At 48.4% G+C, this 25,620-nt stretch overlaps 1 protein-coding gene across 25 annotated transcripts in view; it reads left to right on the forward strand.

Moving 5' to 3' along the window:
• PTK2 (protein tyrosine kinase 2) overlaps positions 1–25,620 on the forward strand; it is a 193,462-nt gene that overhangs the window by 149,260 nt on the left and 18,582 nt on the right. For 18 of the 25 annotated variants that reach the window (XM_055545652.1, XM_055545655.1, XM_055545665.1 and 15 more), the window contains 8 exons: positions 2,009–2,124; positions 2,910–3,010; positions 4,419–4,508; positions 6,907–7,111; positions 20,231–20,342; positions 23,046–23,132; positions 24,576–24,713; positions 25,438–25,569. In XM_055545652.1, the coding sequence (XP_055401627.1) occupies positions 2,009–2,124; positions 2,910–3,010; positions 4,419–4,508; positions 6,907–7,111; positions 20,231–20,342; positions 23,046–23,132; positions 24,576–24,713; positions 25,438–25,569 (981 nt within the window). Of the gene's footprint in view, positions 1–2,008; positions 2,125–2,909; positions 3,011–4,418; positions 4,509–6,906; positions 7,112–8,230; positions 14,145–17,311; positions 18,472–19,790; positions 20,067–20,230; positions 20,343–23,045; positions 23,133–24,575; positions 24,714–25,437; positions 25,570–25,620 lie in introns of those variants that run through there. The other 7 variants (XM_055545667.1, XM_055545668.1, XM_055545657.1 and 4 more) reach the window with 6 other exon arrangements.

The following is a 25,620-nucleotide window of genomic DNA, read 5'->3' on the forward strand; positions in this document are numbered from 1 at the left end:
GTCTTTCAGACCAACTAACGTGAGTCCTGGTTTTTGTTTTTTTTTTTTAACTTTACAATACTGTATTGGTTTTGCCAAATATCGAAATGAATCCGCCACGGGTATACATGTGTTCCCCATCCTGAACCCTCCTCCCTCCTCCCTCCCCATACCATCCCTCTGGGTCGTCCCAGTGCACCAGCCCCAAGCATCCAGTATCGTGCATCGAACCTGGACTGGCGACTCGTTCCCTATATGATATTATACGTATTTCAATGCCATTCTCCCAAATCATCCCACCCTCTCCCTCTCCCACAGAGTCCAAAAGACTGTTCTATACATCAGTGTCTCTTTTGCTGTCTCCTGTATAGGGTTATTGTTACCATCTTTCTAAATCCGGTTTCTTAAAACGTAGCAGAGCGTGGGCAGACGTCCTTATTTGACTCCTCCGGGACGCAGACGCTCCCTAGTCGGTGTATCACCACCCCCTGGACGCGGGGCCCCACCCAGGCCGCTGAGTCACAGATGGGCGGGCCGGCTGGGCCCCGCCCTCTGTCCGTCTCCAGGCGGCTCCCTGGGCCCTGCTTGGGGTAAACCTTCCAGATGTCTGCACGTGACATTGGTGCTGAAATCTACTAGTTTAACCGTCTAACACATTGTGCACATTACTTGTTTCTGGACACCGGGCAGTTTTGCTTTTAGTGAGAATTGGGGTTTTAGTTTCCGGGAATCAGAGATGGCCTGGGCCCGTCGTCCTCTCACGATGGTGTCGGCCCTGCCTTCTGGGAACAGGGCGCTGCTGGTGGCCCCCCTGATCTCCCCAGCTCTGATGACAGCTCTGTGAGGCTCTAAGAAGAAACTGTGGCTAACATTAGATGGTCTAAAAGACACTGCAAAATGAAGTCCCCCAAAGGTGAAACAATGGTTCTGATTTACCTAAATTCAGCATTCATATACCCAAACCTCTCTAACATTGCTTCTTTCACTCTCAAATCACTGGGCATGTTCTTTAGGCAACAGCAAGAGAGGGGAAAAAAATAACCACTTGGTCACCTGCCACTTCCAGTCCTGACAAAGCTTTCTGGTGATGGAAATATCTTAAGGCCACTAGGATTTCTCTTCTTCCTTTCCTACACCTTTCCAAATAAAATGGAGTGTTTACATAGTAAATTTTTTTTTTCACATTATTTTTCTGCTTTTTTTTTTGGAGAATTGGCTAATTCTTCTGGCTTAGATCATTAATAATGCTAGAAGGAAATGGCAACCCACTCCAGTATTCTTGCCTGGAAAATCCCATGGACGGAGGAACCTGGTTGGCTACTGTCCATGGGGTCGCAAAGAGTCAGACACAACTGAGCGACTTCACTTCACTTCACTTTATGTGTAGGGAGATTGTGTAGGATTGGAGTTCATCTGCCTTCTTTGCTATATTAGCATTTAGCCGAATTAGTCCTGATGGTCATAGTATGCACCCATAGGCCTAGTGCTTAAACACCTGTAAACAAGTAACCATTTTACCCTTCTTCACCCAAGATTCCCTGGCGGCGAAGGGGGCACTTCTTGCCTACCTTTTGTCTTCATCCCCTTGTGCTCAGGTCGGCCTGGGGCATGGGATGTTCTGGGGAGGTGGGCTGACCGTGGTTGTGTAGGAGGCTTGTTTTGTAACTAGATTTTTTTTTTGTTCTCTGGCTCTCATTATCTGGTGGTATTTTATACCACAGCTTTATTCATTCCCTGGAACCATCTTTCTGTATTTTTCCAGAAATGTGTCTGTAATCATGAGGACTCTAATTTTTGCAATTGGATCTCAAATGAAGAATAATTAGGCATGATTTCTGAGATGATGTGTCTCTTTCATTATGCCTGTTTTTTTGGGGTTTTTTTCTCTTTTAGGATGGAATTGAAGGCATTCTCATAAAAATGCATTTGGACCTTTCCAGATCATTGTTGAATGTAGCTCTTCTGCTATTGATTTTTAGTCTCTGACACTAATTATTTTTCTTGTTCCTTTTGGTCATTGTTGAAAAAGCTGCGGTCGTTTCTGCAAGTAAGGAAATACAGTTTGGATCTAGCGTCTTTGATCCTATATGCCTATCAGCTTAGTACAGCCCTTGCGTATCTGGAGAGTAAAAGATTTGTACACAGGTGAGACCAGTCATGAAGCTGATGAGCTGCCTCTGAGTCGGGGGGTGGGCGGAAGGAGGTTCTTACGGTGCCTGAGGCCCTTTGCCCCTCTTGACCCCTACACAGACGGCGCTGAAGGCCCTGCTGTGTAGTGCCGTGGCATGGGACTCATGCAGTTGAGGGGTTTTCCTCACATGGAGTTTGAAGCAGATCACTGGTTCCTTCCACAAATACTGTTGACAGCCTCTATGTGGCACTGTGGACCTAAAACATATTGTCATGGAACTTTCTAGGACACCATAGCGTCATGAGTAACATCTGTTGGCCTTGTGCAGAATTTCTGTTCTTAATCTGGGTCTCTCATTTGAGTACAAGTGAAAGCCCTTACAGTTCATTTGCCTAGTATTTTGTGTTGCAAGTGTTCTGAAGATCATTTTAATTGTATTTAATGAGATTTGTTAGTAACAGTAGGGTTACACACCCTGCCCTGTACTGTCCATCAGTTATTGCAGTGGGCAGTGTGATTGTATGAAAAGTAGAAAGTGGTTTCATTATTTGAGAATTTTCTTTGCCATTATTCACGATCCTAATCACCATATTATTGAGTGAGTAAATATCTGCCAAAAGGAATATATTTGAAGTAAAACAATAAAAGCACCTCTCTTTTTCAATGTATAATAAAGTTCCTGTTTGTATTATATATAAGCTGTCTTACAGAGTACCTATATGTCTTTATATAATGTAGATCAATTTGTGGGGTTTTCCCCTCATATTAAAATTTATTGTTCCACATTCTTCCTTATCAGGGACATTGCTGCTCGGAACGTTCTGGTGTCCTCAAATGATTGCGTAAAATTAGGAGACTTTGGATTATCCCGATATATGGAAGATAGTACTTACTACAAAGGTAAGAAACCAGAGCGACAAGTAGGAAGTATGTTCAGTGATTTTTAGCTCTTAAAAAAAGTACCTTTTAATGTGCTCGGCTGAGCTTTGACGTAGGTGTGTAGTCAGGTCCGTGGAGCAAGGACAGCCTTTGCGGTGAAGTTGCTAGAGCAATTGGTCATCCCTGGGGAAGAAACGGCCCGCAACCTACACTCGCTCTCCATTAACTCAGACCCATCATAGACTAGTTACAAGACCTAAGACTGTGAGACTTTTAGGAAGAAAAATAGAGGCAAATATTTTGAATCTAGGGCCAGGCGAAGAGTCCCTGGATTTGACACCAAAAACATGCATAAAAGGGAAAAAATAATAACTTGTTCCTCATCAGAAGTTAAAACCTTTTGTTCTGCAAAAGACCTGGGCAGATGGATGGAAAGACCACCAGTTACAGAGTGGGAGGAGATGTTTGCTAACCACATCCCCAACAAAAGACTGTTATCTGGGCTACAGAAAGAACGCTCAAAACTCACAGGTGAAAAGGGAAAGAACACAGGTAGAAAAGGGGCAAAAGATATGAAGAGAGATTCCTCCGCAGGCTATTCGGGTGGCACAGGGCACGTTACCCCTGGGGAAGTGCAGAGTGAGCCACTGGGGGTGTTGGGCACACCTGTCGGGGTGGCCATGGTCATAGTAGTGGTAACACGGAATGCTGGCGGACATGGAGAAGGCAAGGTGAGTTACTTGTGAATTGTTTGTGAGGGTGTTAAATGTCAAATGATACAACCACTCTGGAAAAGAGTTTTGCAGATTCTTAAAAAACTGAACATGCACTCCATATGACCTAGAAAGAGACACCCAGCCATCTCACCCAGAGAAAGGAAAGCCCACATTTACAAAAAACTGGTGTTTGTTCATTGCAGCTTTATCTCTAGTTGCTGACAGCTGGGATCAACTCAGATGTCCAGCTCCCGACCCTCTGCCTGGTGGACACAGCTTGCTACCTCCCAGCGGAGGGGCGGGCTCCCTGGCTCAGTGAACACAGTTCCTCCCGACCTTCGTACAGAGCTCCAATCTACTGACTCTAGAGACTTCCATCCTTTAGTTTTTGAGCTGAAATTTAGCTGATGTGATTTTTTTTCTTTAATTTTGCCAATCTCAGAATCAGATTGACTTGGTTCTTCAAGTTATTATTAATTTTCATATTCTTAGTACTTGAGCTAAGGTTTGGACTGTTAAGTCTGTTGGCTGTGAGCTCTTGGCTGCATCCTGCCCTGCTCCCCACCTCCCCACATCACCCTAGTGACCAGCATTGAAAGCAAGGGAAAAGTGGTTCTCCCAAAGACCCCATAGTGGAAATCTCAGCTGGCTCTAACTGTGAGGTCCCTAAGCAGATAACAGGGAGGTTTTACTTTCTAAAATTAATCTTCCAGCTTCCAAAGGAAAATTGCCTATTAAATGGATGGCTCCTGAGTCAATCAATTTTCGACGTTTTACCTCAGCTAGTGACGTGTGGATGTTTGGTGAGTATTTGAGAACTTCTGTGGTTAAAATTACAGTTCGTATGTTCTACGGAATAAACTTCGCGCTGTCTGGTCAGAGTCGGAAGTTGGTCTGCCTTTCCTTGCCCGACCCCCGCTGTCACACGCTGTCCTCACCCATCTAACGCGGGCCTCTTCCTCCCTCATGGGGGTAAGCTCTTTGCTCCCTTCCCTCCTCTCTGCAGCCTTCTGTGTGGCGTTACTTTTATGTGAGTGATGTAAACGGTTGACCTGCCCGTCGGGTGACGTGATGGTCCCCAAATCCAGCGTGTCTGAGACTGACTGCTTTTCACCTCTCTCTGGAGTCTGACCTCCTTCCCAGCTTGTCTCAAGGCTTGAAAGCTTGTCCCTTCGCGTCCTGTAGCGCTGCTGCTCCGATGTACCCCCTGCCAGCTCCGGTGGTCCCTGCCGCCCCCCTCCTGCCCTCTGTGTCCCTGCAGAGCCCCCAGGCATGCGTGCGTGTGGCTGACGTTCATCCTGCAGCGCGTCTTCCCTCTTCCCACCCTCATTTTTAAATGACTCACGTTTTTGGTGTGGATGATGCTCCGTCTCCGCCCTACTTTCCAGACACCTCATCCTGACATCCTTTCCTCCCATTGAAACTGGTTCTGACCTTCAGGGTCACCTGACTGTTCCCTTTCCACGTGTGCGGCAGGTGTGCCACCCCGACGTGGGCTCCCTTTCTCCACTCTCCCTGCGCCTCCTCTCTCAGTCACAACACTCCCACGTCGATCCTGTGCGTGGTCCTCTGTGCGTATTTCCTCTGCTGGATTTCAGACAGCTTCCCAGGAGATGATCTGTTAAGTTTATGCATCTTCTTTTTCCTGTAAATAAAAACAACTTTATGTTCCTCAAGTATGTGTTCTCATTTTTTTCTTCTGCTTCCTTGCTGTTGCCTTTCAACAACCATTTAGTGCCTTAACCCATATTAGGTGAAAGAAGGAATTCAGTCAGGCAGGAGACGGTGCCCTGAGATTGGAGAAGGGGCTGCAGTCTAGTTGGCTTCAGATCCTAAGACCTCACTGTCTGCTTTGTGACCCATGGAGCAGGTTGCTTAACGTCTCAAGGGAATTCCTCATTTCAGGGCCTAAGATGCCTATTTGTTTTTGTTTTTGTTTTTCTTCACATTTCTGGAACTAGGATTTGTGACGCATCAGTGGCACCTCACAGTTGGTGTCATTTGGGGTGTTTTATGTGGTTACTCGCATGCACGTGTGTAGACTTGGTTTTGTTCATATCAGTGCTACTTTCTTGTCTGAATGAGTTTAAAAGAGCTCTTTGGTAAGAGTAAAGTAATTCTAAGAGGTAACAAAGGATCCCATTATAATTTAGTTGGCAGCATATTCTCTCCTTTTCTGGTAATATAATAATGCATCTTAAAATCCATAGCATCTTAGATTTCATAAAAAACAGTTTTTAAAAAGATGTAAGGTGTGAGGATTAAGGATGATGTAAATTTCAAGGAAGGGTTCCAGACACACATTGAAATCTCAAGAGATGATACCCGGTGTTGTCATTAGTAGTGATATTGTCATATTTACTGGTGAGAAAAAAAACAGAAGTAAGGCAGTTCTTTTGAGGGGGGCGGTCATACACTTCAAAATCGTTGGCTTTTGGCTGATTTCAGATCTAATTCACATTGACGTGAAGTTGTGCCTTCCTGTCTGAGGCACACACCAGCTTAGGTGCTGAAGATGCCGAAAGACAGTCACAGCCCCTCTGCCCCTGCCCTGGCACCAGGTGTACAGGGCACGCTTGTAGTGGGGCAGACGGGAGCTTCCAGGGTTGGGGGTGGCGGGCAGGGCAAGGAACTCACAAAGGCACCTGCAAGAGGAGAGCTATGACGAAGATGAGCGGTGTTGAATCTCGAGAGTTCAGCACCAGCAGAAGCTCCAAGGGGTGTGTTCTCGGGCACATCTGCCTGGCCAGTGCGCCAAGTGATGGGGCCTTGAGAGGAATCTGAGAGTCTGAATACGTTAAGACTTGAACTGTAGGGTTTTCTCTGTGAGGCCTCGGGTCAGCTGCTGTGGTTGTGAGCAGGTTGGACTAAAATGGAGGGGAATCTAAAATGCATTCAGCCTCTTTAAATTGGTTCACTGAGGTGTGCTGTGAAATACCGCTGTAGCTGGGGGGCGGTGTGTTTTCTAGTGTAGATTTTTTTAGAGATAAACCTCTTACAAATGATGGTTTTTTCCTTGATAATACTGTTTCATTATTCCCGTCCTACTAAACTAATAATGTTCCTGTTTCTGTTTGATAGCAGAGCTAACTGAACGCTGCTTTACTTGGCCCGTGTGCCAGCTCTGAAGTCACTCCTGAAACGTGGGAACTGCCCTCCTCCTGCTAAGTTCACGGCTGTGTTTTTGCTCCTGCCCCGCAGGTGTGTGTATGTGGGAAATCCTGATGCATGGGGTGAAGCCCTTTCAAGGCGTGAAGAACAATGACGTGATCGGGCGCATCGAGAATGGGGAGAGACTGCCCATGCCTCCCAACTGCCCTCCCACTCTCTACAGCCTCATGACCAAGTGCTGGGCGTACGACCCCAGCCGGCGGCCCCGCTTCACTGAGCTCAAAGCTCAGCTCAGGTAGGAGTGGGGTGGGGGTCCGGGCTGGGGCAGGGGTGGGGGCAGGCCTTGGCTGCCTCTCCCTGGCAGATCCTCTTCTCAGTACATCTTGGGCAAGCATGATTACATTACTGATTTGTGTTTATTTACACCTCGTTAGTCTTAAGGACGTGTCTTAGAGTCTTTCTAAAGTTGAGAAGGTGATCAGATCTCCCTGGCCTGACTGCTCGGCACCGCTCCTGGGTCCTTCCTGACCTGGTCCCCGCTCAGCTCTTCATCTCTCTGCACACACTCCGCCTTCCGCTCCAGCAGCACCCAGCCCCTGACCGCCTGGATCTCCCGCACTGTTCTCTGCCTTTCTTTCCACCCCCCTGCACCCCTGTTGCCCCTGGGGTGCCCCTCTTCAGTCTTCACAGCCCAACTCAGGTGTCGCCTCCCTAATCCCACCCACCCCCAAAAGAGACAGGCCTACCCGTGTGGTGTCCTCTCAGAGCTTGTGTTATCTACCGTAGCTCAGACGCCCACCTTGCCTGCTCCGGGGCTGCCTCCTGCGGCCCCTGCTCTGTGCCAGGCGCCACTAGACCCAAGCCTACAGCAGCCCCGTCCCCGGGGGGAGCACACGGCGCTCCTCAGCGTGCTGAGTGTCGGGAGGGGCTGTGCAGAGCTGACCGTCCACTGGGCGGCCTTCGTGCAGCTTAAGCATTCCTGTAGCCCCGAAGCAGAGCTTAGGACCAGTACCTCATCCGTGTTCAGGAAGCAGTTGTTGAATTAAGTCTAGATTGAGGCTTAATACTTGAGTCAGCAGGACACTTTAATATAACACATAAGCCAGCCAGCCAGTACCATGGTTTAATGTGCCAAATCACCTGCCTCCTATTTGGGGTACTCCCTGATCTTAGCTAAGTTTCTTTATTTGCTGTATTTCAGTCTTTTTTCACAAAACTCACTGAATGTCAGGGTGCAGAATCCCGGGCAGCTCCTGTAGCCCGCCCTCACCACCAGGGCTTGAACCCTCCAGCCTGGCTCAGTACAGGCGGCTCAACACAGAAAATGATTCCAGGAGGGAGCACCAGGGCCTGGGTGCGAGGTGGGAGCCAGTTGTCCAGTCAGCAGCTGTTGTGCTGTGTCTCCTCGTTCTAGGCTAGGCTCTGTGGGTCCAGAGGGAGCATGCACAGTCCTGACCCCGGATCTTGAAGTCCGGCGGAGGAGGCGGGTGTTGATGTCCTTGGCTGCACCGTGACTCCGCGACGCCCACCTCCGTCCTGCTGCAGGGCCTCTCTGTGATGGCACCTCAGGTCTCTTGAGACAGCTTTCTCCAGGCTGAAAGTCTCCATACGGTTCAGCTATATGCACTGCCAGTGTTGGGGCCCACTTTCAAACATGCTTTATTTCATGGTTTGCTCCTACATGTGTTTGGTTCCTTGTTGACCTTTCCTTGGAGTTTGACAGTTTCTGTCCCTGAACCTCTCCACTTTGATGCCAGGCTCTGCGGCACATCCTTCCCCGTCATTCGGGGTATCGACCAACTTCTCCTTATCCCCTCAGCCCCTTCAGGGTTCATTGTCTTAACCCCCTGTGGCTTTGCTCCCAGCTGCATCTGCCGTTGGCTTCTGTTCTACCTTTTCTCACTGGCCCCAAGCCTGGGCTCCCCGCTGCAGGACACTGTGTATCCTGGAACACAGCTGCTGTGGGTCCTCCTGCATGGCTCTTGCCCATGCCTTCTGTGGGTCATGGTGGGGCCTTTGTCTCCACCAGCATCGGGAAGCCATCAGTAATTCCCCGCCTGCCTGCGCACACCAGCTGACCAGCTAGGGAATCCTCACCTCCGTGTCTGCAGACCTACTCCCCTCGCCCTGCACGCCTCACCCGTCAGTCTTACCCGAGCTCCCTGCTCAGGACAGCTTTCAGTGGGTTCTTGCCACGCCGTCAGGTAGAGGCTTGCAGAGTAGCAGTTGGGGCTCCTCGAGTCTCGGCCGATGCCCTCCTGCCCTTTCTCACACCGTGGCCATGCTAACCCGCACCTCCGCCTGGAAGGCACCCACCCGCACCTGCCGAGATGGGCCCTGGTATCCTCCTCGGCTTCCTCCCTGCTCTGCCCGCAGGCTGCCCGGAGTTCTGGCTGCTTCTGGCCATGCTCGCCCTGCGCAGCCCCAGGCGGCCGTGGCCCGGTCCAGTCAGCTGCCCCAACACTGGGCACCACGTGGCTGGGCCAGTGCTGGTCACTGGGCAGGAGGACCAGACACTTTTCCTGCCCTCGAGGAGCTCACAGTCTAGTACGTCTCATCCCCTACTAGACTGAAGCTCCTTGAGGACAGGGATCGTCATACTCACCTTGGTGTCGCCCGACCCCCAGGCCAGGCTCTGGGACCCAGTGAGGACCACACAGCCGCCGAGCCCATGCTCGGCACACAGCAGTGCTGACGTGGCCGGAGGATGGCATGAAGGTGGGGTAGCTCCCCAGAGCGTCCAGGGTGAGGGTTTAGGGCGAAGCGCAAGTATTTTATATGCACCACACGCACGTGTATAAAAACATCAGGTCCCAGTTTATAGATGTTTTCTTGTGACCAGGTAGCACGGATCCTTGAGTATTAGTTTATCCTGTTTGTTTTGTATTAGTCAGAAATGAAACAACTTTGTATTTGGAACATGTAGAATATGGCTACCAAATAAGCCAAATAAAATACAACTTTGTAACATAATAGCTTGCCTGGATAGCTATATGTAACAATGAATCACAAAAAAATAGAATCTTTTAGTAATTTTTCTGGAAGTTTTATTATATGCAAGATTCAAAGAAAATAATAAATTTTGGGTGATGCTTATCCCAGGTCACTTAAAAATGTTCCCCAATCCCATTCTTCTTGTCTGCTGTAAGAGAAACACTGCAGACAGACTCAGGTTCTCATGGGCTCCTCTCCTCTGGAATAGGACCGCCGCTTGTTTTCACTGTGTCCTAAGTTAAGAACAGTAGCTCTCAGAGACTCTTGTTGGCAGAGGGGACCTACTGGGATGGGTCAGCTCTGACCGAAAGGCCGGTCTTCCTCCTGTCCTGGGTCCTTGTTTGTAAATGTGCCTCACTGAGGAGAATGAGATCCAACTCTCAGCAGCCTGTTGGCAAGTGTAAGAAATCCCTCAGTAGGAAATTTCTCATAGTGTATGCCCTAGCATTTCGTACTGTGTTCCTGACAAGTTATAAGAGTGCACTGAGTATTCTTTGAGTGAAGGAATCATTTAGTCCCTTGCTGGTTCAGTTCATCATGTGGCGGATACTGTGCCAAGGAGACCACATAAACCACGGGTGTATTTTCCCATTTGGAGGTTATGTTCAAAGTTAGCATTGTGAGCAGCGCTCTGTGTGACTAAGACATCTGTGCTTCCTTATAGGAAGAGATTGTCAGCTTTATTGCAGGAAAGCATTTAACGCGCGGCTTCTTAAATCCCTTTTCAACAAATGAATGCAATAAATAAAGTTATCCATTTAAATTTTGTACCTTAATTTTTGTTATTTAAAAAATTTTTTGTTGACATGCAAAGATGCGAACTTACAGACATGCCAAGAAGTAAACTTACTGAATTTTCATAAATTGGGCACAGTAACCAGAACAAGAAAACAGCACTGCCCACACCCCAGAAACCCACTAGAGACCTCTTTCCAACTAGCGCCCCCTCCGAGGGTAGCCGCTCGCTGTCGGTCGGTTCTGCCTGTTTTGAGCGTTACGTAAATGCTGTCATTCAGTGTGTACTTGTTTGTTTATGACTTATTTTTGCACAAGACTTAGTTTGAGATCACCGTGTTATTCAGCTGATTGTACCTCATTCTCGTTGCTGTATGTGCACCAATTATGACTCTACCATAGTTTCTCTCTTCTACTACTTTGCGTCTTGGAGCTTTGAGACACAGACAGCATCAAGACTGCTGCTGTGTGGACATAGCAGACGTGTCTTTGGGGAGCACATGTGCACAAGTGCCTGGTGGGTGCATGTTCACGCATCCGCGTGCGTGCAGGCTGTGGCTTTATGTACCGACAGCGCCTATTTGTCTAAGTGGATGCGCCTGTGCAGCATCCCCGGCAGTGATGAAACCTCCTGTTGCTCCAGCCATGGTTTCTTTGAACCTTTGGGAATTGATCCTTGTTTCTAAGCACGTCACTTTCACATGTGAAGGGTAGGTTAAACAAACAAACATAAGTGGTATATAAACAATTTACCTGATCTTTTCGATCCTAACGAACACTGCCCTAGTAAGTGTCTGCCGAGAAGGCTCCCCAGTCCCTGGGCGCTTCAGGAAGCCCGGTAAACCGCCACTGTGTTCACTGGGAGCAGGTCTCCATCCTCTGCAGGCACCTGTAGAATCACAGCGTTGAAAACCAGCGTGGGCTGAGTGCCATGAACTCGCACACAGCACTTCATCTGAGCCCTCATGGCCCTTGGAGGTGTGGATGATGTTGTCATCAGTTTACAAGTGGGGAAATGGAAACAGGCCAGGTGGCTGACCGACCGCGGCTCACGACCTGGGATTCAAGGCAAGTCCACCTGAGTCCGGGGCACAGGCTGTCAACTGTCACGCTCTGCACTTTGATCTGAGACCCAGCTAAAGTCAGTAAGCTCCCTGGCTATGATTATTACTGGTGGGCAAACTCTTAACACTGTTTAGTTTAAAAGGAAAAAGAAGAAAGAAAAACACTGTTACATGGAATGCCTGCAGCTGGTTTTCTTAAATTTGCTTGAGTGTCAGGCAGAGAAAGTCCCGCAGAACAAAGGCAGTGTCTCTGGCTTAGGCACAGGCCCCCAGGGACTTGGAAGGCTCTGGCTTAGGCACAGGCCCCCAGGGACTTGGAAGGGTGGCATAGTTCCCGTGGGCCGTCACTGCTGCGCTGCTGCGCCCTGCGTGTGCTGCGCTTGGCCGCTGTGTCCTCTGTGGTCCCCAGGTGCGTGGGGGCAGTGCTCTCCGCCTCCGTGAGGGTGAGTCTCCGGGGGCCCTGTGGCAGCTGGAGGCAGCCGCCCGGTGTGCGTCAGCCGGGGCCTGCGCTTGCCTGCTGGGTCCTCATCCCGTGTCCGCAACGCATAGCCTTGTCTTCAGCTTGGGTCTGGGGCAGTGCTGGCTGCTGTGTGTTGTTGCTATAACTTGATATTGTCGTGTTTGCTTCTTAACTTTATCATACAAAACTGGCCTTCGAGAAATCTATTTGACCTGGAGGAGGGCATGCCAACCCATTCCAGTATTCTTGCCTAGAGAATCCCCGTAGACAGAGGATCCTGGGGGGCTACAGTCCATGGGGTCACAAAGAGTCGGACACAACTGAAGCGACTGAGCACACATGCATGGCCTTGGGCGAGTGACTTAGACTCCCTGGAAGAGTGGAATCAGGAGTCCAACTCTACTCCAGAACTAAATAAAGTCATCTAAAATGCATTTAGTTTTCATGCTTGTGGTGGGCACACATACTTGGTAAGTAATAGTAAAAACAAAGCTCCATCTGAACATCCACAGGGGACCTGAAAGTCTTGGGCACAGAAAATGATCAGTTGCTGTTTTAAAAAACGCTAATTATTCACATTTAAAAGTGGTAGCTATTGTTGTCCAGATACCAAAATGCAAGGCACATCTTTTTGACATTTTGTAGATGTCTTATGGACATCTTCTACAGGCGTAATTTTTTTTAAAATCCTTTCTGATTCTTCATTTATTCTAAAACGTGAACTCTACATTAAAAACTCTAGGTTTGACTATAACATGAGATTACTTGTGCTTCTTCGGTGTATTTTTCAGGTGGTTTTGTATCTGCTCCCAAAATTCCTCTCAAAGGTGGTGTCTGAATTCCCTCTTAGTCATCATATCAGCATCTTCCTTCTCGTTGCCATCTTGCTGGTCCCGATCTTATCTAGATGAGTAGCCTGTTTTTCAATTATTCCTGTATTTACAGTGTAAAGTGTCTGGGGCCTTAGCCTTCCCAGTAATAAAAAATAAATAGTAAATATAAACTTAATAGGAACTTAATGTACAATTTAAACTGTTTTCCATGAAAAATTAATCCTACCTGTCCTTCCATGTGGGGACCCCACAACCTGATGTTCAGACCTTTACAGGTGTGGCTTTGCTTTACCTTCAGCTCCGCAGCTTGGTTCTGCGTGAAGTAAACAAATTTCTGGGGAGATTTGAACTTAAATTTCATAAAAGTTAACCCTTTGTATTTACGTGGCTTCACAGACCATTTACCTTGCTGATCTCACAATAATTCTCAAGGATGAGATACCGTTGCCCTTTTCACTCAAGGCTCAAAACACCCTGTGACTTGCCTGGATCATGCAGCCAACACAGGATGGGTGCAAGACCCAAGCCCTCTTCTCCCCAGCCCAGGACCAGTGTCCTGGTCTCTACCCCGGGGTGGCCCCTACCCACTAGGGGGGTTGCTGGCTGCCCCGCCCCTGCACTCCTCCTCACTCTGTTGGCTTCCCCGCCTTGTCTTGTTTGTAAGAGAACTTTGGATGAAGCTCCCCACGCAGCTGGAATCCACATGTTTACCAGTTACCATCTGAAGGCCGCCCCCGGCGCCCACAGCGAAATCCTCACACTCTCTGGGCAGCTGCCGTCACTCCTGCCTTCACCCCTGTTTCTGGCACAGTCTCTTCTCTCTGTTCCTAATTCCCTTTCCCCGAATGTCGTCTTCAGGGTTCTCCCTGAAAACGTGGAGAAAGAATGGAGCAGACATGGACATCTGCCCTCCCGTCTGGACAGTGGAGGACCAGTGGCTGCAGGTTAAGGGGGCGGGCAGGTGAGGTGGGTGCAGGGGCTCCGAGACCAACGGGAGCAGCGCTGGCTCCGTGTGGGTCCCGGGTCCCCGGGCACCTCACCTAGACTGGAGGACGCAGCAGCCCCTGGAGCACCCAGTCCGTTCTCGGTGAAGGGGGCTGGTGCTGCAAAGTCACGGGCTTACCTTCTGCACCTCTTCCTTAATGCGGCCCCCCCCCGCCCCCGCAAACTTGCAATTTAGAAATACCATTTGTGTCAGACTTTAGTGATTGCTCTAAGTATTACACTGTACATCTTTTAACTTTTCACCATCTTGTTGTTCAGTCGTGTCCGACTCTTTGTGACCCCGTGGACTGCAGCACGCCAGGTTTCCCTGCCCTTTGCCATCTCCTGGAGCTTGCTCAAACTCTTGTCCGTTGGTTGGTGATGTCTACTTAGACTTAATCTCTGTATTTCACTTGAAATTACTGCCTCAATCCTTTCTGCTCTAGATGTCATATATATTCATATATGTTAGTAATCTCATAGGATTCCACTTTGTGTTTTAAATAGCATTTTAAGGAAAGTAAGGCGGAAATCGAGTGAAGAGGAACTAAAAAGCCTCTTGATGAAAGTGAAAGAGGAGAGTGAAAAAGTTGGCTTAAAGCTCAACATTCAGAAAACAAAGATCATGGCATCTGGTCCCATTACTTCATGGGAAATAGATGGGGAAACAGTGGAAACAGTGTCAGACTTTATTTTTCTGGGCTCCAAAATCACTGCAGATGGTGACTGCAGCCATGAAATTAAAAGACGCTTACTCCTTGGAAGGAAAGTTATGACCAACCTAGATAGCATATTCAAAAGCAGAGACATTACTTTGCCAACAAAGGTCCATCTAGTCAAGGCTATGGTTTTTCCTATGGTCATGTATGGATGTGAGAGTTGGACTGTGAAGAAAGCTGAGCGCTGAGGAATTGATGCTTTTGAACTGTCGGATTGATGCTTTTGAACTGTGGTGTTGGAGAAGACTCTTGAGAGTCCCTTGGACTGCAGGGAGATCCAACCAGTCCATCCTAAAGGAGATCAGTCCTGGGTGTTCACTGGAAGCACTGATGCTAAAGCTGAAACTCCAATACTTTGGCCACCTCATGCGAAGAGTTGACTCATTGGGGGCAGGAGGAGAAGGGGATGACAGAGGATAAGATGGCTGGATGGCATCACGGACTCGATGGACGTGAGTTTGAATGAACTCTGGGAGTTGGTGATGGAGAGGAAGGCCTGGCGTGCTGCAATTCATGGGGTCGCAAAGAGTCGGACACGACTGAGTGACTGAACTGAACAGAAGGGGGAAATCTTAACATTTAACTCCAAACAGTGCTCTTTGTTCTTCCCTAAAGACCTTTCTTGAATTATCTATCAAAGAACTTCTTTAGCATTTCTTGTGGTGTGAACCTGTTGGTTAATTTGGGGCGGTGGTGTTTTTTTTTTAATCTGAAAATGAATTGAGCTTCATTTCACTGTATACAGAGCTCTAAACCAATGGCATTTTTCCTTTTTTTTTTTCCTTTCAGCACCTTAAAGCTTTCTTTCACTATCTTCCAAGGAGAAGTCACTGGTCTTTCAAATTATTCTTCAACTTATGTCATGTGTCATTTTTTTTCTGGCTGCTTCCATAATCTGCTCTTTATTTTTGGTTTTCACCAGTTTATAACTAGGATGTGCTTGGGTATGGTTTATTCACTGTATTTGGGCTTCACTGAACCTCTTGAGTCTGTAAATGTGTCATTTCTTCAGCTGTTTTTTTCTGCTCCATTTTCTCTTTTTCTACTTTTAAAACTCTCATTCTGTGTATGTTAAATCTTTTGATAGCGGTCCTTCAACAGAGTCCAGAGACTCTGTTCTTTCTCTCTTTTCCCCCAGTCTCCCTCAGACTGGATAAGTTTTGTTGATATATTTATCCTTAGTCTCCCTGACTCTCCTCTCATCTCCATCCTACTGATCATCCAGTCCCATGGAGATTTTATTTCAGATATTCTGGTTTTCATTATGAAATTCTCATTTGACTCTTTTTTATAGTTTCTATTTCTCTGTTGACATTTCCTATCTTTACATTAACTATGAACGAATTTTCCTATATGTCCTTGAAAATAACAGCTCTTTGAAGTCCTGGCTTGCTATTTCCAATTTCTGAGTCACCATTGGAGTCAGCTTCCTTTAGATTTCTTTTCCTCTTGGACTGGGTTACATTTTAGTGTGTGTTTGTGTATCACGTGGTTTTAGATTATGCCCCAGACTTGTGGCTGATAAGTTGTGGCAACTCCGGATTCAGTGTCATTCCTCTGAAGACCGGTTGCTTAGCAGGCAGCTAACTAGGCAGGTCTCAATTGCAAGCTTGCTCCGTTCTATGAGCTGCAGTCTCAATTCCGCTGAGTTCAGTCTCAGCTGGGCCGCCTGGAGCCTGCCCTATATGTGCATGGTACAGGGGTCAGCAAGTGATTCAGGCAGAATTTATACTCAGAATGTGAAGTACCCCCTCCCTGGCTCTCTTCTTCCTGGCATTCCCCCCTCATTTTCCACCGGCTGTGGCGACCCAAGCTCAGTCCTTTGGTTCTTCAAACCACTAGGGTGGCTGCCGGCTCTTTGGCCAGTGGCCATCATCGTGGGACCTCACCCCGTGCCATTCTTTCCTCCTAGCGTCCCTCCCCCCCAGACCTGACTGCTCAGTGCTGTCTCAGGTCCTAGTTGTTGTCTAGGTTCTCTCTTCTGACCTAGTCTCTGCAAGAGGAGGGTCACGTAGGAGCTTCTCCAACTTGCCCAAAATACCAGAGAGGTTACCATTTTAAAGTAAGATTCTAGTAGAAATAACTTTTAAAAATTTTGAGACGTGTGACATGGTAGCCAAGCAGAAGTGGGTAACTTCCTGAAGTTTGAGACACACAGTAAGTAGAGCAAAATGCAGATTTTGTGTTCGTGAAACGAGATGCTGGGTCTGCTGTGTGTGTTGGTAAGAGAAGGAGAGGAGAACCCCGTGCTGCAGAGGTTGCTGTGGCTGCAGACACCGTGCCACCATCCCAGCCTTGTCTCAGGCCTCCAGACTTGTTTTCTGCAAAGATCCCCGGGCGGGGGTGGGGGGAGTGCCTGTTGAAAGGTCAATTCCATTCCTTTGTGGTGAGGCAGTGTTGAGTAATTATAAGAGATCATGTTTCAAAACTGGTATTCCCATGAACTTGCTAAAACAAGCCATTTCCCTCTTGGCTTTTTTTCCCCCCCTCCCTTCGGTTTCTTGGTGCTCTTTCTCTGGGTATTTTCCAGATTAGCCTAAGTAGCTATGAATCCAGACTGATTTTCTATCCAAAGCAAATTTTGTGATGTCATCAGAAAATCATTATGTTTAGGTGATCCAAGTCCAATCTTTTTTTTTTTTTTTTTTAAGTTATTTAAGCATAGAAGAAATGTGGTTTCAAAGGAAAGAATAGCAGTGTAATCGCTATCAGGAAGAACACTGCAGAAATGAAATAGATTAAAAAAAAAAACCCAAGGCATGTAAAAGTACAGAACTAGATAGCATTTATTGAAATGCCCTACTGGCTTCCTTCCCCTGCTTTATCTCTCCATCCTAACAGTGAATGGGATGGGCAGTGTCATTGTTCTTTATGTACGAGGACACAAGTTGAGATGCCCTGGGTGCCTGTGGTTACCCAGCTCCCAGCTCTGTCCTTTCTGCTGGGATGGTGGGAGCAGCTGGTCCCCCCTCAGGACCGGTCACCCCGTCCACTCGAAAGCTCGCGCTGGAGATTTGCTTTAGTATCTCCGCTTCGTGGTGGGAACGAAGAAGCTGTCAGACCTCTTTCTTGCTCTCCATGAAGATACCTTAGACGTGAAGTCACATCCTGGGAAAGCGCTCCACGGCAGCTTGCGGAGCCTGGGAGGCCAGGCTCACAGAGGTGCTGCCGCCGGAGTCAGAGCTTTCACAGGCTCACGTCCTTTTACTCTGAGCCGGCGATGGGTTTGACTTTTTTTCCTAAACTGAGGAAAGTAAAAACAAAACTCACGTTAAATAGTTTTTTCCCTCTCTTCCCAGTTCTCTTCTAGATAAGGCTCGTGGATAAAACAAAGAATGATTACCACATGCTCTAATGTTTGTTAAATGAGAAGTCTTACTATCTTCTATTGCTTTATCTCTCGGTGGGTTTGAGACTTAGAAACCACCGTCCCAGGAAGAACCATGCGGGCTCATTGCCAGTTCACATTAGGCAGCTAAAAGCTCTCAAATGGAATGTATTGCTACTAAAAATATTTGTAGTTTGGGAAAATATGTTTAAATTTGACCTCCTTGACACTCTGCGCATTCCAGTTTTTTTGCTCTGGGTTCCGCAGCGACTGTAAAGAGAAAAGCTCAGAAATGTCTTCATGGGCACTCTTACTCCATCTATGGAAGAGTCTTTCCCTTGTAAAACCAAATTATTTATGAGTTATTTATATTCTGAGCTGCTCTAAGCAACAAATTACTTCTTCTCAGAAACATTTTGACGTTATCTTGGTTATGAGGCTGCCTGGTTACCCTGCGTTTGTGTCCAGTGTAGCAGGTGGTGAAGGATTGAGAAGGAGGACTCAGAAGGGAGTCAGTGGGTCAGAGAAGAGGGGCACCGTGAGTGTGGGTGCAAGGGTCGGGGTAGGGGGGGCCCGAGGGGTCTCCCGACGGCAAGGGCCTCCCGCGATACATTTGGAGGTGTTTGTGGGGGGCAGTCACCTTCAGGTCAGGGTGACCCAGTTCTGAAGACAGACGTAGAGTGCCTTCATGGGGGCTGTTTGAAGTAGAGTTGCCATTGCCTTTAAAAATATGTCACACTTGGCCTTCTCACAGCTTGCCTTATTTTAACAATTTGAGGAAGTTAGAAATAAGGACGGTTTGGTTTGCTTTTGTTTTTTGCTTCATTTTTTTGTTTTGATTTTTGGGACTTTCAGTTGTTTAAAACTACAAAAATTTTGGAAATTCTGATTTGGAGTCTGTTACTTATTTTGAGGGTCAAGTGATTGAGAGCAGGGTGCTCGTGATCGGAGCGGGCACTCTCTCAGGCCGGTGGACCCCTGCTCCCGTTGGCCTGCCCGTGTCCCCTGTGAGGCGTAGGCCTGAGGCGCGCCATCTTCCTCGGTGGCCCACGCGCACGCTCGCCCGTGCTGGCTTCAGTGCCCGCCGTCCTGTCGTCACTGCAGCAGTGTGATCCAGGCTCTGTGCTCATTCTGGGCGCGTGGGAACGGGGAGTTCTCAGTGCAGCAGGGGCCACAGCCTCTCAGACAGGCATACACGGTGCATTTTGACCCGTGAATCATGGGATCATAGCCAGGTCCCCACGGTGCTGGCTCTCGGGCACAGCGGCCTCGAGGGTGCCACCGGTCCTGCCCTGTCGTTTAAAAGTTTAGTGTTGTTTTCTCAGCCACGATCGTCTACATGGAGTGGGAAGGAAACCGAAATCATATTTTGAAGAGGGGGTGGGCTCTTCTGACTAAATTTCGTTTTTCTCTAAGTGCTGATGTGGTCATTGAGGAAAACATTCCCTTCCCTTTTAAAAAAAAAAAACCTCCCATGTGTAGTGAGGGCTTGCTGACTCAGGGCGGTCGGGAGATGGATTGTGCATCTTCTCCTGCTATAGCTGCGTGAGAAGCAGCCTGCCCTCACCTCCGGCAGGGCAGCCGGAGCGTCTTCTGCAAACAGGCGAGCGATTCCCAGATTAGAAGGGGAGGCTCTGGGGCAGCTCACCTCACCCTCTCACGGACGCCTCCCTGGGAGGCTGGGGCTGAAGCAGCCTCCGTATGCAGCTGCGGGGTGGCGGGTGGGGGCCGCTGTCTGCGCCCGGAGGACCGAGGTCCCTGCCGCCCGGGGCCGGGGTGGCGGGGTTGGGGTGGGGGGCCGGCGCCTGGGCTCCGAGCCCTGAGCTGCCTGGCAGGTGAGCAGCCGCGAGACCGGTGCTGAGCTGTGTGTGTGAAGGCAGCAGGAATTTCAGAAGAGTTTCCTTTCTTCCTGACGAGACGAAGTGCTGGTTAAAGTGAAAGCTGGCAGGAAGGTCGTCCGGGCCGTTTGGGGCGTGTCTCCTACAGCGCTGATGTGGTGCCCCCGTGGGGCTTGCTCGGGGAAGCAGTCCCGCTGAAGGGAGCCGGGCGTCTAGACCGTCCATCCTGGCTCCGCTCTGGTTTTTCAGCTTCTCCCTTCCCAGCCAGCTGTCCTTCCTTACCTGGGCTGTGGCTGTAAGCGGACCTGCCCTTTGCATCCAGGCTTCTCTGGAGTCCTTCTGGGAAGCTGGAAACCCGATCCTCTCTCCCTTTCTCATTGGGGCTCCTGGCGGCAGGGCGGGTCCCGAGTGTTCCAGCTCCTGGCAGCAGCTCCCTCACACCCTGTGTTGTCTCCCCAGCACAATCCTGGAGGAAGAGAAGGTCCAGCAAGAAGAGCGCATGAGGATGGAGTCCAGAAGGCAGGTCACCGCGTCCTGGGACTCTGGAGGGTCCGACGAAGCGCCACCCAAGGTAGCGAGGCCCCCACCCCACCTTGGCATTCCTCCTGCTGACTCTTGAGGGTTTGGTGTAGGCAGCTGCGTGCTATCTGTGGAGAAAACCAAACAGCAGGTTATTCTAAGAGTCAGCACTGCAACTTTGGTTTCTTATTTGCTTCTTTGAGTACCACCCTCCTGTGCACTCATTTTCCTAATCTGTGCTACAGCCTCCAGCTGTTTGAAGCCACGGATGGTTGGATTAGATGTGACCTCCCAGCTCCCTGACCACCCGCCCCCCCGCCCCCCGCCCTCATCATCAGGCTGAAGTGAGCATGCCTGGCTCGGGGGTTTCTCTTTGCAGAAGTTGGGGACCTAAGCCGTAAATGCATCGCAGTTTGCTTTGCTTTGCTTTGAGAGGAGTCTGCTTCCACCTGACCTTGTCCCTTGGGGTTTTGTTTTCTTCTGCTGAGAACCTGGAGCACATTTTCTGCCCTTTTCTCGCCTGTGGCCAGCAGCTGGGTTGTCTGTGGAGCAGGCAGCGCGTTGCATCCGCTTGTTGAGGTTGGTTAGCAGCATCCCGGCCCTGTCCTCCGTCCTCCCGGCCTGCAGCCGGTGGCCAGGCCTTCGCGCTGCACAGCCGTGCTGGGGCTGGGAGGCCCTCGATCATTCCCCTCAGGTCAGGATTCTTTGTCCTCCTTTTGCCGTGGACAGGATGGTGTTTTCACACACCAGCTTGTTTGCAGAGAATAATCCAGCTCAGATCATTTTCTGGACAGAATACATAAAAGGCTTTTTTGCAGTTAATGGCGAACTGCTATTTGACATTTGATGAGCTAAAAATATATTAAAAGAACTCTGACAGTTCATTCCCTTTTTGAAAAGTGTTCAGAAATCTGTTTTAACACAATGTGCTAGTAAATATTGTACCTATTTTTTTTTCTTGGTCATTGTTTTAAACTGTGTAACAGGAAATATTATTACACATTTACAGTGAATGCAGGTTATTGACCAAGTTCTTCAGAACTTTAGAGGTGAAGGGTTCTGTAGTCTGGCTTCCTCCACCAGTGGGAGAACTGAGGCCCGGGGAAGGAGGGCCACATGCTTTATTCTGAGGGGTCCCTCTGAGCCAGTTAGTGACGAGACCAGAACATTTCTCTGTCTCTCCTCATTTAGCAACAACAGGTACCCACCAGAAAGCTATAAACCCCAGCTCCTGCGGCCTCCACAGGCCTTCTGCATGTATAGAGGTTTGCCTGTTTTCTCAGCCACAGCTGTGGAATGGTTCAGCACTGGAGAGCCTCGGAATTCATTTCTCAGGCCCGGAAATCAAGTGGATCTACTCACAAGTGGCTCAGATGACCGAGCAGGTTCCCTGCTTGTTCCCGGCCTCACTCTCTTCATCTGTGAAGTGGGGGTACTAGTGTTCCCGCCTCTTAGGGGTGTCGTGACGACCAGATGAGATTGTGTGTTCTCAGCACGTGTTTTGGTTCCGGAAGTGTGAGGAACTCTGTGTGGATGGTGATGAGCACAAACAATACAGCAGTCCCCGAAAACTCACAGAATTGAAGAACCTTTTCCACCTAAACGTGATTTTGTATCTCAATCTCTGTGATTTTTAATAATTTTCACGTGACTTGAGTTTTGAAAGCTCGGCTAGTAAATAAGTTCTTGGGCAGAGGTGGAGGCAGTTGGGCTTCCTTGTATTACAGAATAAAGGTGAAGCCAGCTTAAAATTTTAAATAGCTTCACATTTCTTTCTTTAGGACATTTTCAAAGTGTATATTTTGAGGCTATTTTCTGTAATCAGAAATTGTTCTAGCCTTTAACATGGGTCAGCAGACTGCCCCACTGCCTGTTTTCTGTTGATGAAAATTTATTCTATTGTGTGGACTTACCCCTTCCCTTGCGTTTGTTCATGACTGGGTCCCCCTACACAGTGAACCTAAGTGGTCCAGTTACTGTGTGGCTCAAAAAGATTAAAAAACTACTCTATGGGAATTCCCTGGCAATCCAGTGGTTAGGACCTGGCGTGTTCAATCCCTGGTCAGAGAACTAAGATCCCACAAGCTTTCTTCCAGTCATGAGTTGTCTTTTCACTTTCTTAACCTTGTTATTTATAATGCAAAAGTTTTTAATTCTGACCAAGTTCAATTTATCTTTTTTTCATTTGTTGACTAGCTTTTGGTGTCCGTTGCCTAACCCGGGGTCACAAAGGGCTTCCCTTGTGGCTCAGTTGGTAAAGAATCCACCTGCAACACAGGAGACCTGGGTTCACTTCCTGGGTTGGGAAGATCCCCTGGAGAAGGGAAAGGCTACTCACTCCAGTATTCTGGCCTGGAGATTCCATGGACTGTTTAGTCCATGGGGTCACAAAGAGTCGGACGTGATTAGCGACTTTCACTTCACTTTAGGGTCACTAAGATTTACTCCTGAGCCTTCTTCTTTGAAGAGTTTTATCGTTTTAGCTCTTAGGTTTAGAGATATGATCCATTAGAATGGATTTCTGTGTATGTTGTGTAGACAGGATCCAGCTTCATTTTCACATGTGGTATCCTGATGTCCAGCATTATTTGTTGAGAAGACTGCTACCCCCAGTGAAATGTCTTCACACCCTATATCATTCTTTTCAACTAAGCTCTTATAGAAAATTGTTCTTCTCTGTTCTTTTTAACAAAAGGCAGATTCACCAAAACAATCAAAACACTATTCATATGATGCTCTGTTGATCTGTCCACAGCCCAGCAGACCTGGTTATCCCAGTCCAAGGTCCAGTGAAGGATTCTATCCCAGCCCACAGCACATGGTGCAGACCAATCACTACCAGGTATGCGTCCACTCCAGGTGCAGGATGCGTTCTTTTGTTCTTCACGTTCAGAGTGGGGAAGTACTCTATACATACTGATACTGATAATGGACGTGTGTATCTTTGTCATCAAATAGATGAACAGTTCTCTGCCAAGCGCCAGGTTTCCTCACCTTGATAAGACAGTGATAAGGCATTTCCTGCAGGCCTTTTTGCCTTGATCCTTTGCCATTTGATCCTTTCACGTGGTTAGGAGTTATATAGAAAAACTGCCTTAGATGGTTTGAAATCTCTTTGTTGTGAAAATTCCTAAAAGTTCTCTGGCAGTAATATATCCCTTCTGACTGAAACATAGTAACTGATAATAGCATTTCATGTTTAGTAAAATATTTTTTGATTAAAATATTCAAATAAACTGTGAGAGCTGTCTATATAAGTTATTTAAAAGTTTACTGAGTGTCATCAGTATGGAATTTTGGTATAAATCAGCGCCTAGAGATCTTCACTGAAGGGTGTGTTGATGTTTGGAAATGCAGACTTGACTACACTTTATCTCATTAAAAAGTTGCTGACAGTCCTGCCATCCAGAAGCAGCCTGATGAGTTAGGGAAGCAAAAGGAGAGAGATTCCTTTCTCTCTCCTTTTGACTGAGCGAGAACCGTACAGAGAAGCGCCTTCTGCTTCCCTTCTGCCTTGCCATTTTTCTCCACATCCAACGAAACACTCTTTCTGTGCCTGCGCCGTCGCTGTCAGACTGTGCAGCCGTGTCTCTCCCACCACCTGCCCTGGTTCATGAGAGGACAGTCCTGCGGGGGTCTTGTTTCTTCTTCGCTGGGGGCGTCACGGTGAGCTGGGCAGGAAGGGGCCTATAGAGCGACAGCTTAGCCGTGTTTCTGGCCTCCTATTGCTTCTGCATCCGAGGATGGTCTGCGCTCAGCATTGTAATAAGTGTGCAAAGTAGAGAATGTGTGCTTTCCTAGTGTACATTTGCACTGGCTGTCTAAGCTAACAGATGACCTTTCTTGAGGCCATAGTTGAGAGTCCATTTCCTTGCTTTACTGGCTTTTAGAGGTACCTGCACTTCTGACTCATGACCCCCCTTCTTCCATCATCCAAACCCCAGTATCTCCCTGACCCTTCTTCAGTAGTCACACCCCCTTTTCTTTTCCCTTCTGCTTCCCACTTGCATTTTAGGGACCTGATGATCTCCTTGGGTCCACTGGGATAGTCCAGAGCAACCTCCCTGTCCCAGGAGTCCTGACTTATAATCACGTCTGTGCAATCCCTTTGCCGAGTAAGGTGTTCACAGGTCCCAGGGATCAGGCCTTGGACATCTTTAGGGAGCTGTTTCTCTGCTGCCACACTGTCCTCTGCAGTCTTAGTTACTTCCTGTCACCTGGAAGCCGGACTATGCAGAAGCCACACTGTGTCAGAGCGTGACCTAGCCGCTTCACTCATCCGCAGGTCTCTGGCTACCCTGGCCCACATGGAGTCACAGCCATGGCTGGCAGCATCTACCCAGGTCAGGCATCTCTCTTGGACCAAACAGATTCGTGGAATCACAGACCACAGGAGATATCCATGTGGCAGTCCAGCGTGGAGGTAAATTGGATGTCCTTGGGCTTTTGCCTTGTTAATTGATGAGGCTGTACCCAAGGCACCTTTCATTCTGAATCCTAAGATTTCTCGGTTTAGATGATTCTAAGATCAGATGCTCTCTGGGTCTGTGAATCTTTTTAACTAAAAAATAAAGAGATGCTACTATCATTAGTCCATTCATTTGAAAAAACAGAGCCCTACATGAGGCCAGTGGACAGACAGAGCCTCCAGCTCAGCCGCCCGTGTTAATTTTTACTAAGTTTTCCTGGTGAAACCAAGAACCACTCCTGTAGTGTTAAAAAACACTTCTTTGAATCCAAGAACATCTGTAGCTGTCCGCTGTTCATGTTCTTTCCCTTGGAGTAAACATGCCTTACACTCATAACATGCGTGTGTCACGTTTAACCCTCCTCCCACTGTTTTACTTCCAGATCGTTTCCACTTTTTTTTGCTCTGTTTAATGATGCATTCTTTGCACACATCTTGGATTACTTCTTTAAAATATATCCCTGTAAGAGAACAGTTGTATACCTGTTAAAGTTGTGTCACCCACGTTAACTTGAAGCCCAAGGAAAAGTGGCTCCCACAAGCAGAGCATGAGAGCCTATTTCCCCCACCCTTGCTGCTCTGCTTAACTTTTTTTGGAAAGACATGCAGAGAAAAAGTAAGAGCACCGTACATGGACGCCTGAGAGTGACCCTCCTCACCGCCCCTCCCCCACCCCCAGGACTCCGCGGCGCTGGACCTGCGCGGCCTCGGGCAGGCGCTGCCCACACACCTGATGGAGGAACGGCTGATCCGGCAGCAGCAGGAGATGGAGGAGGACCAGCGCTGGCTGGAGAAGGAGGAGAGGTTTCTGGTAACTGATGCACGTGTGATGCTTCTGCTCCTCAAGCCCCGGGGCACCCGC

This window comes from Bubalus kerabau, chromosome 14 (assembly GCF_029407905.1).
Source record: "Bubalus kerabau isolate K-KA32 ecotype Philippines breed swamp buffalo chromosome 14, PCC_UOA_SB_1v2, whole genome shotgun sequence".
Classification (NCBI taxonomy): Eukaryota; Metazoa; Chordata; class Mammalia; order Artiodactyla; family Bovidae; genus Bubalus; species Bubalus kerabau.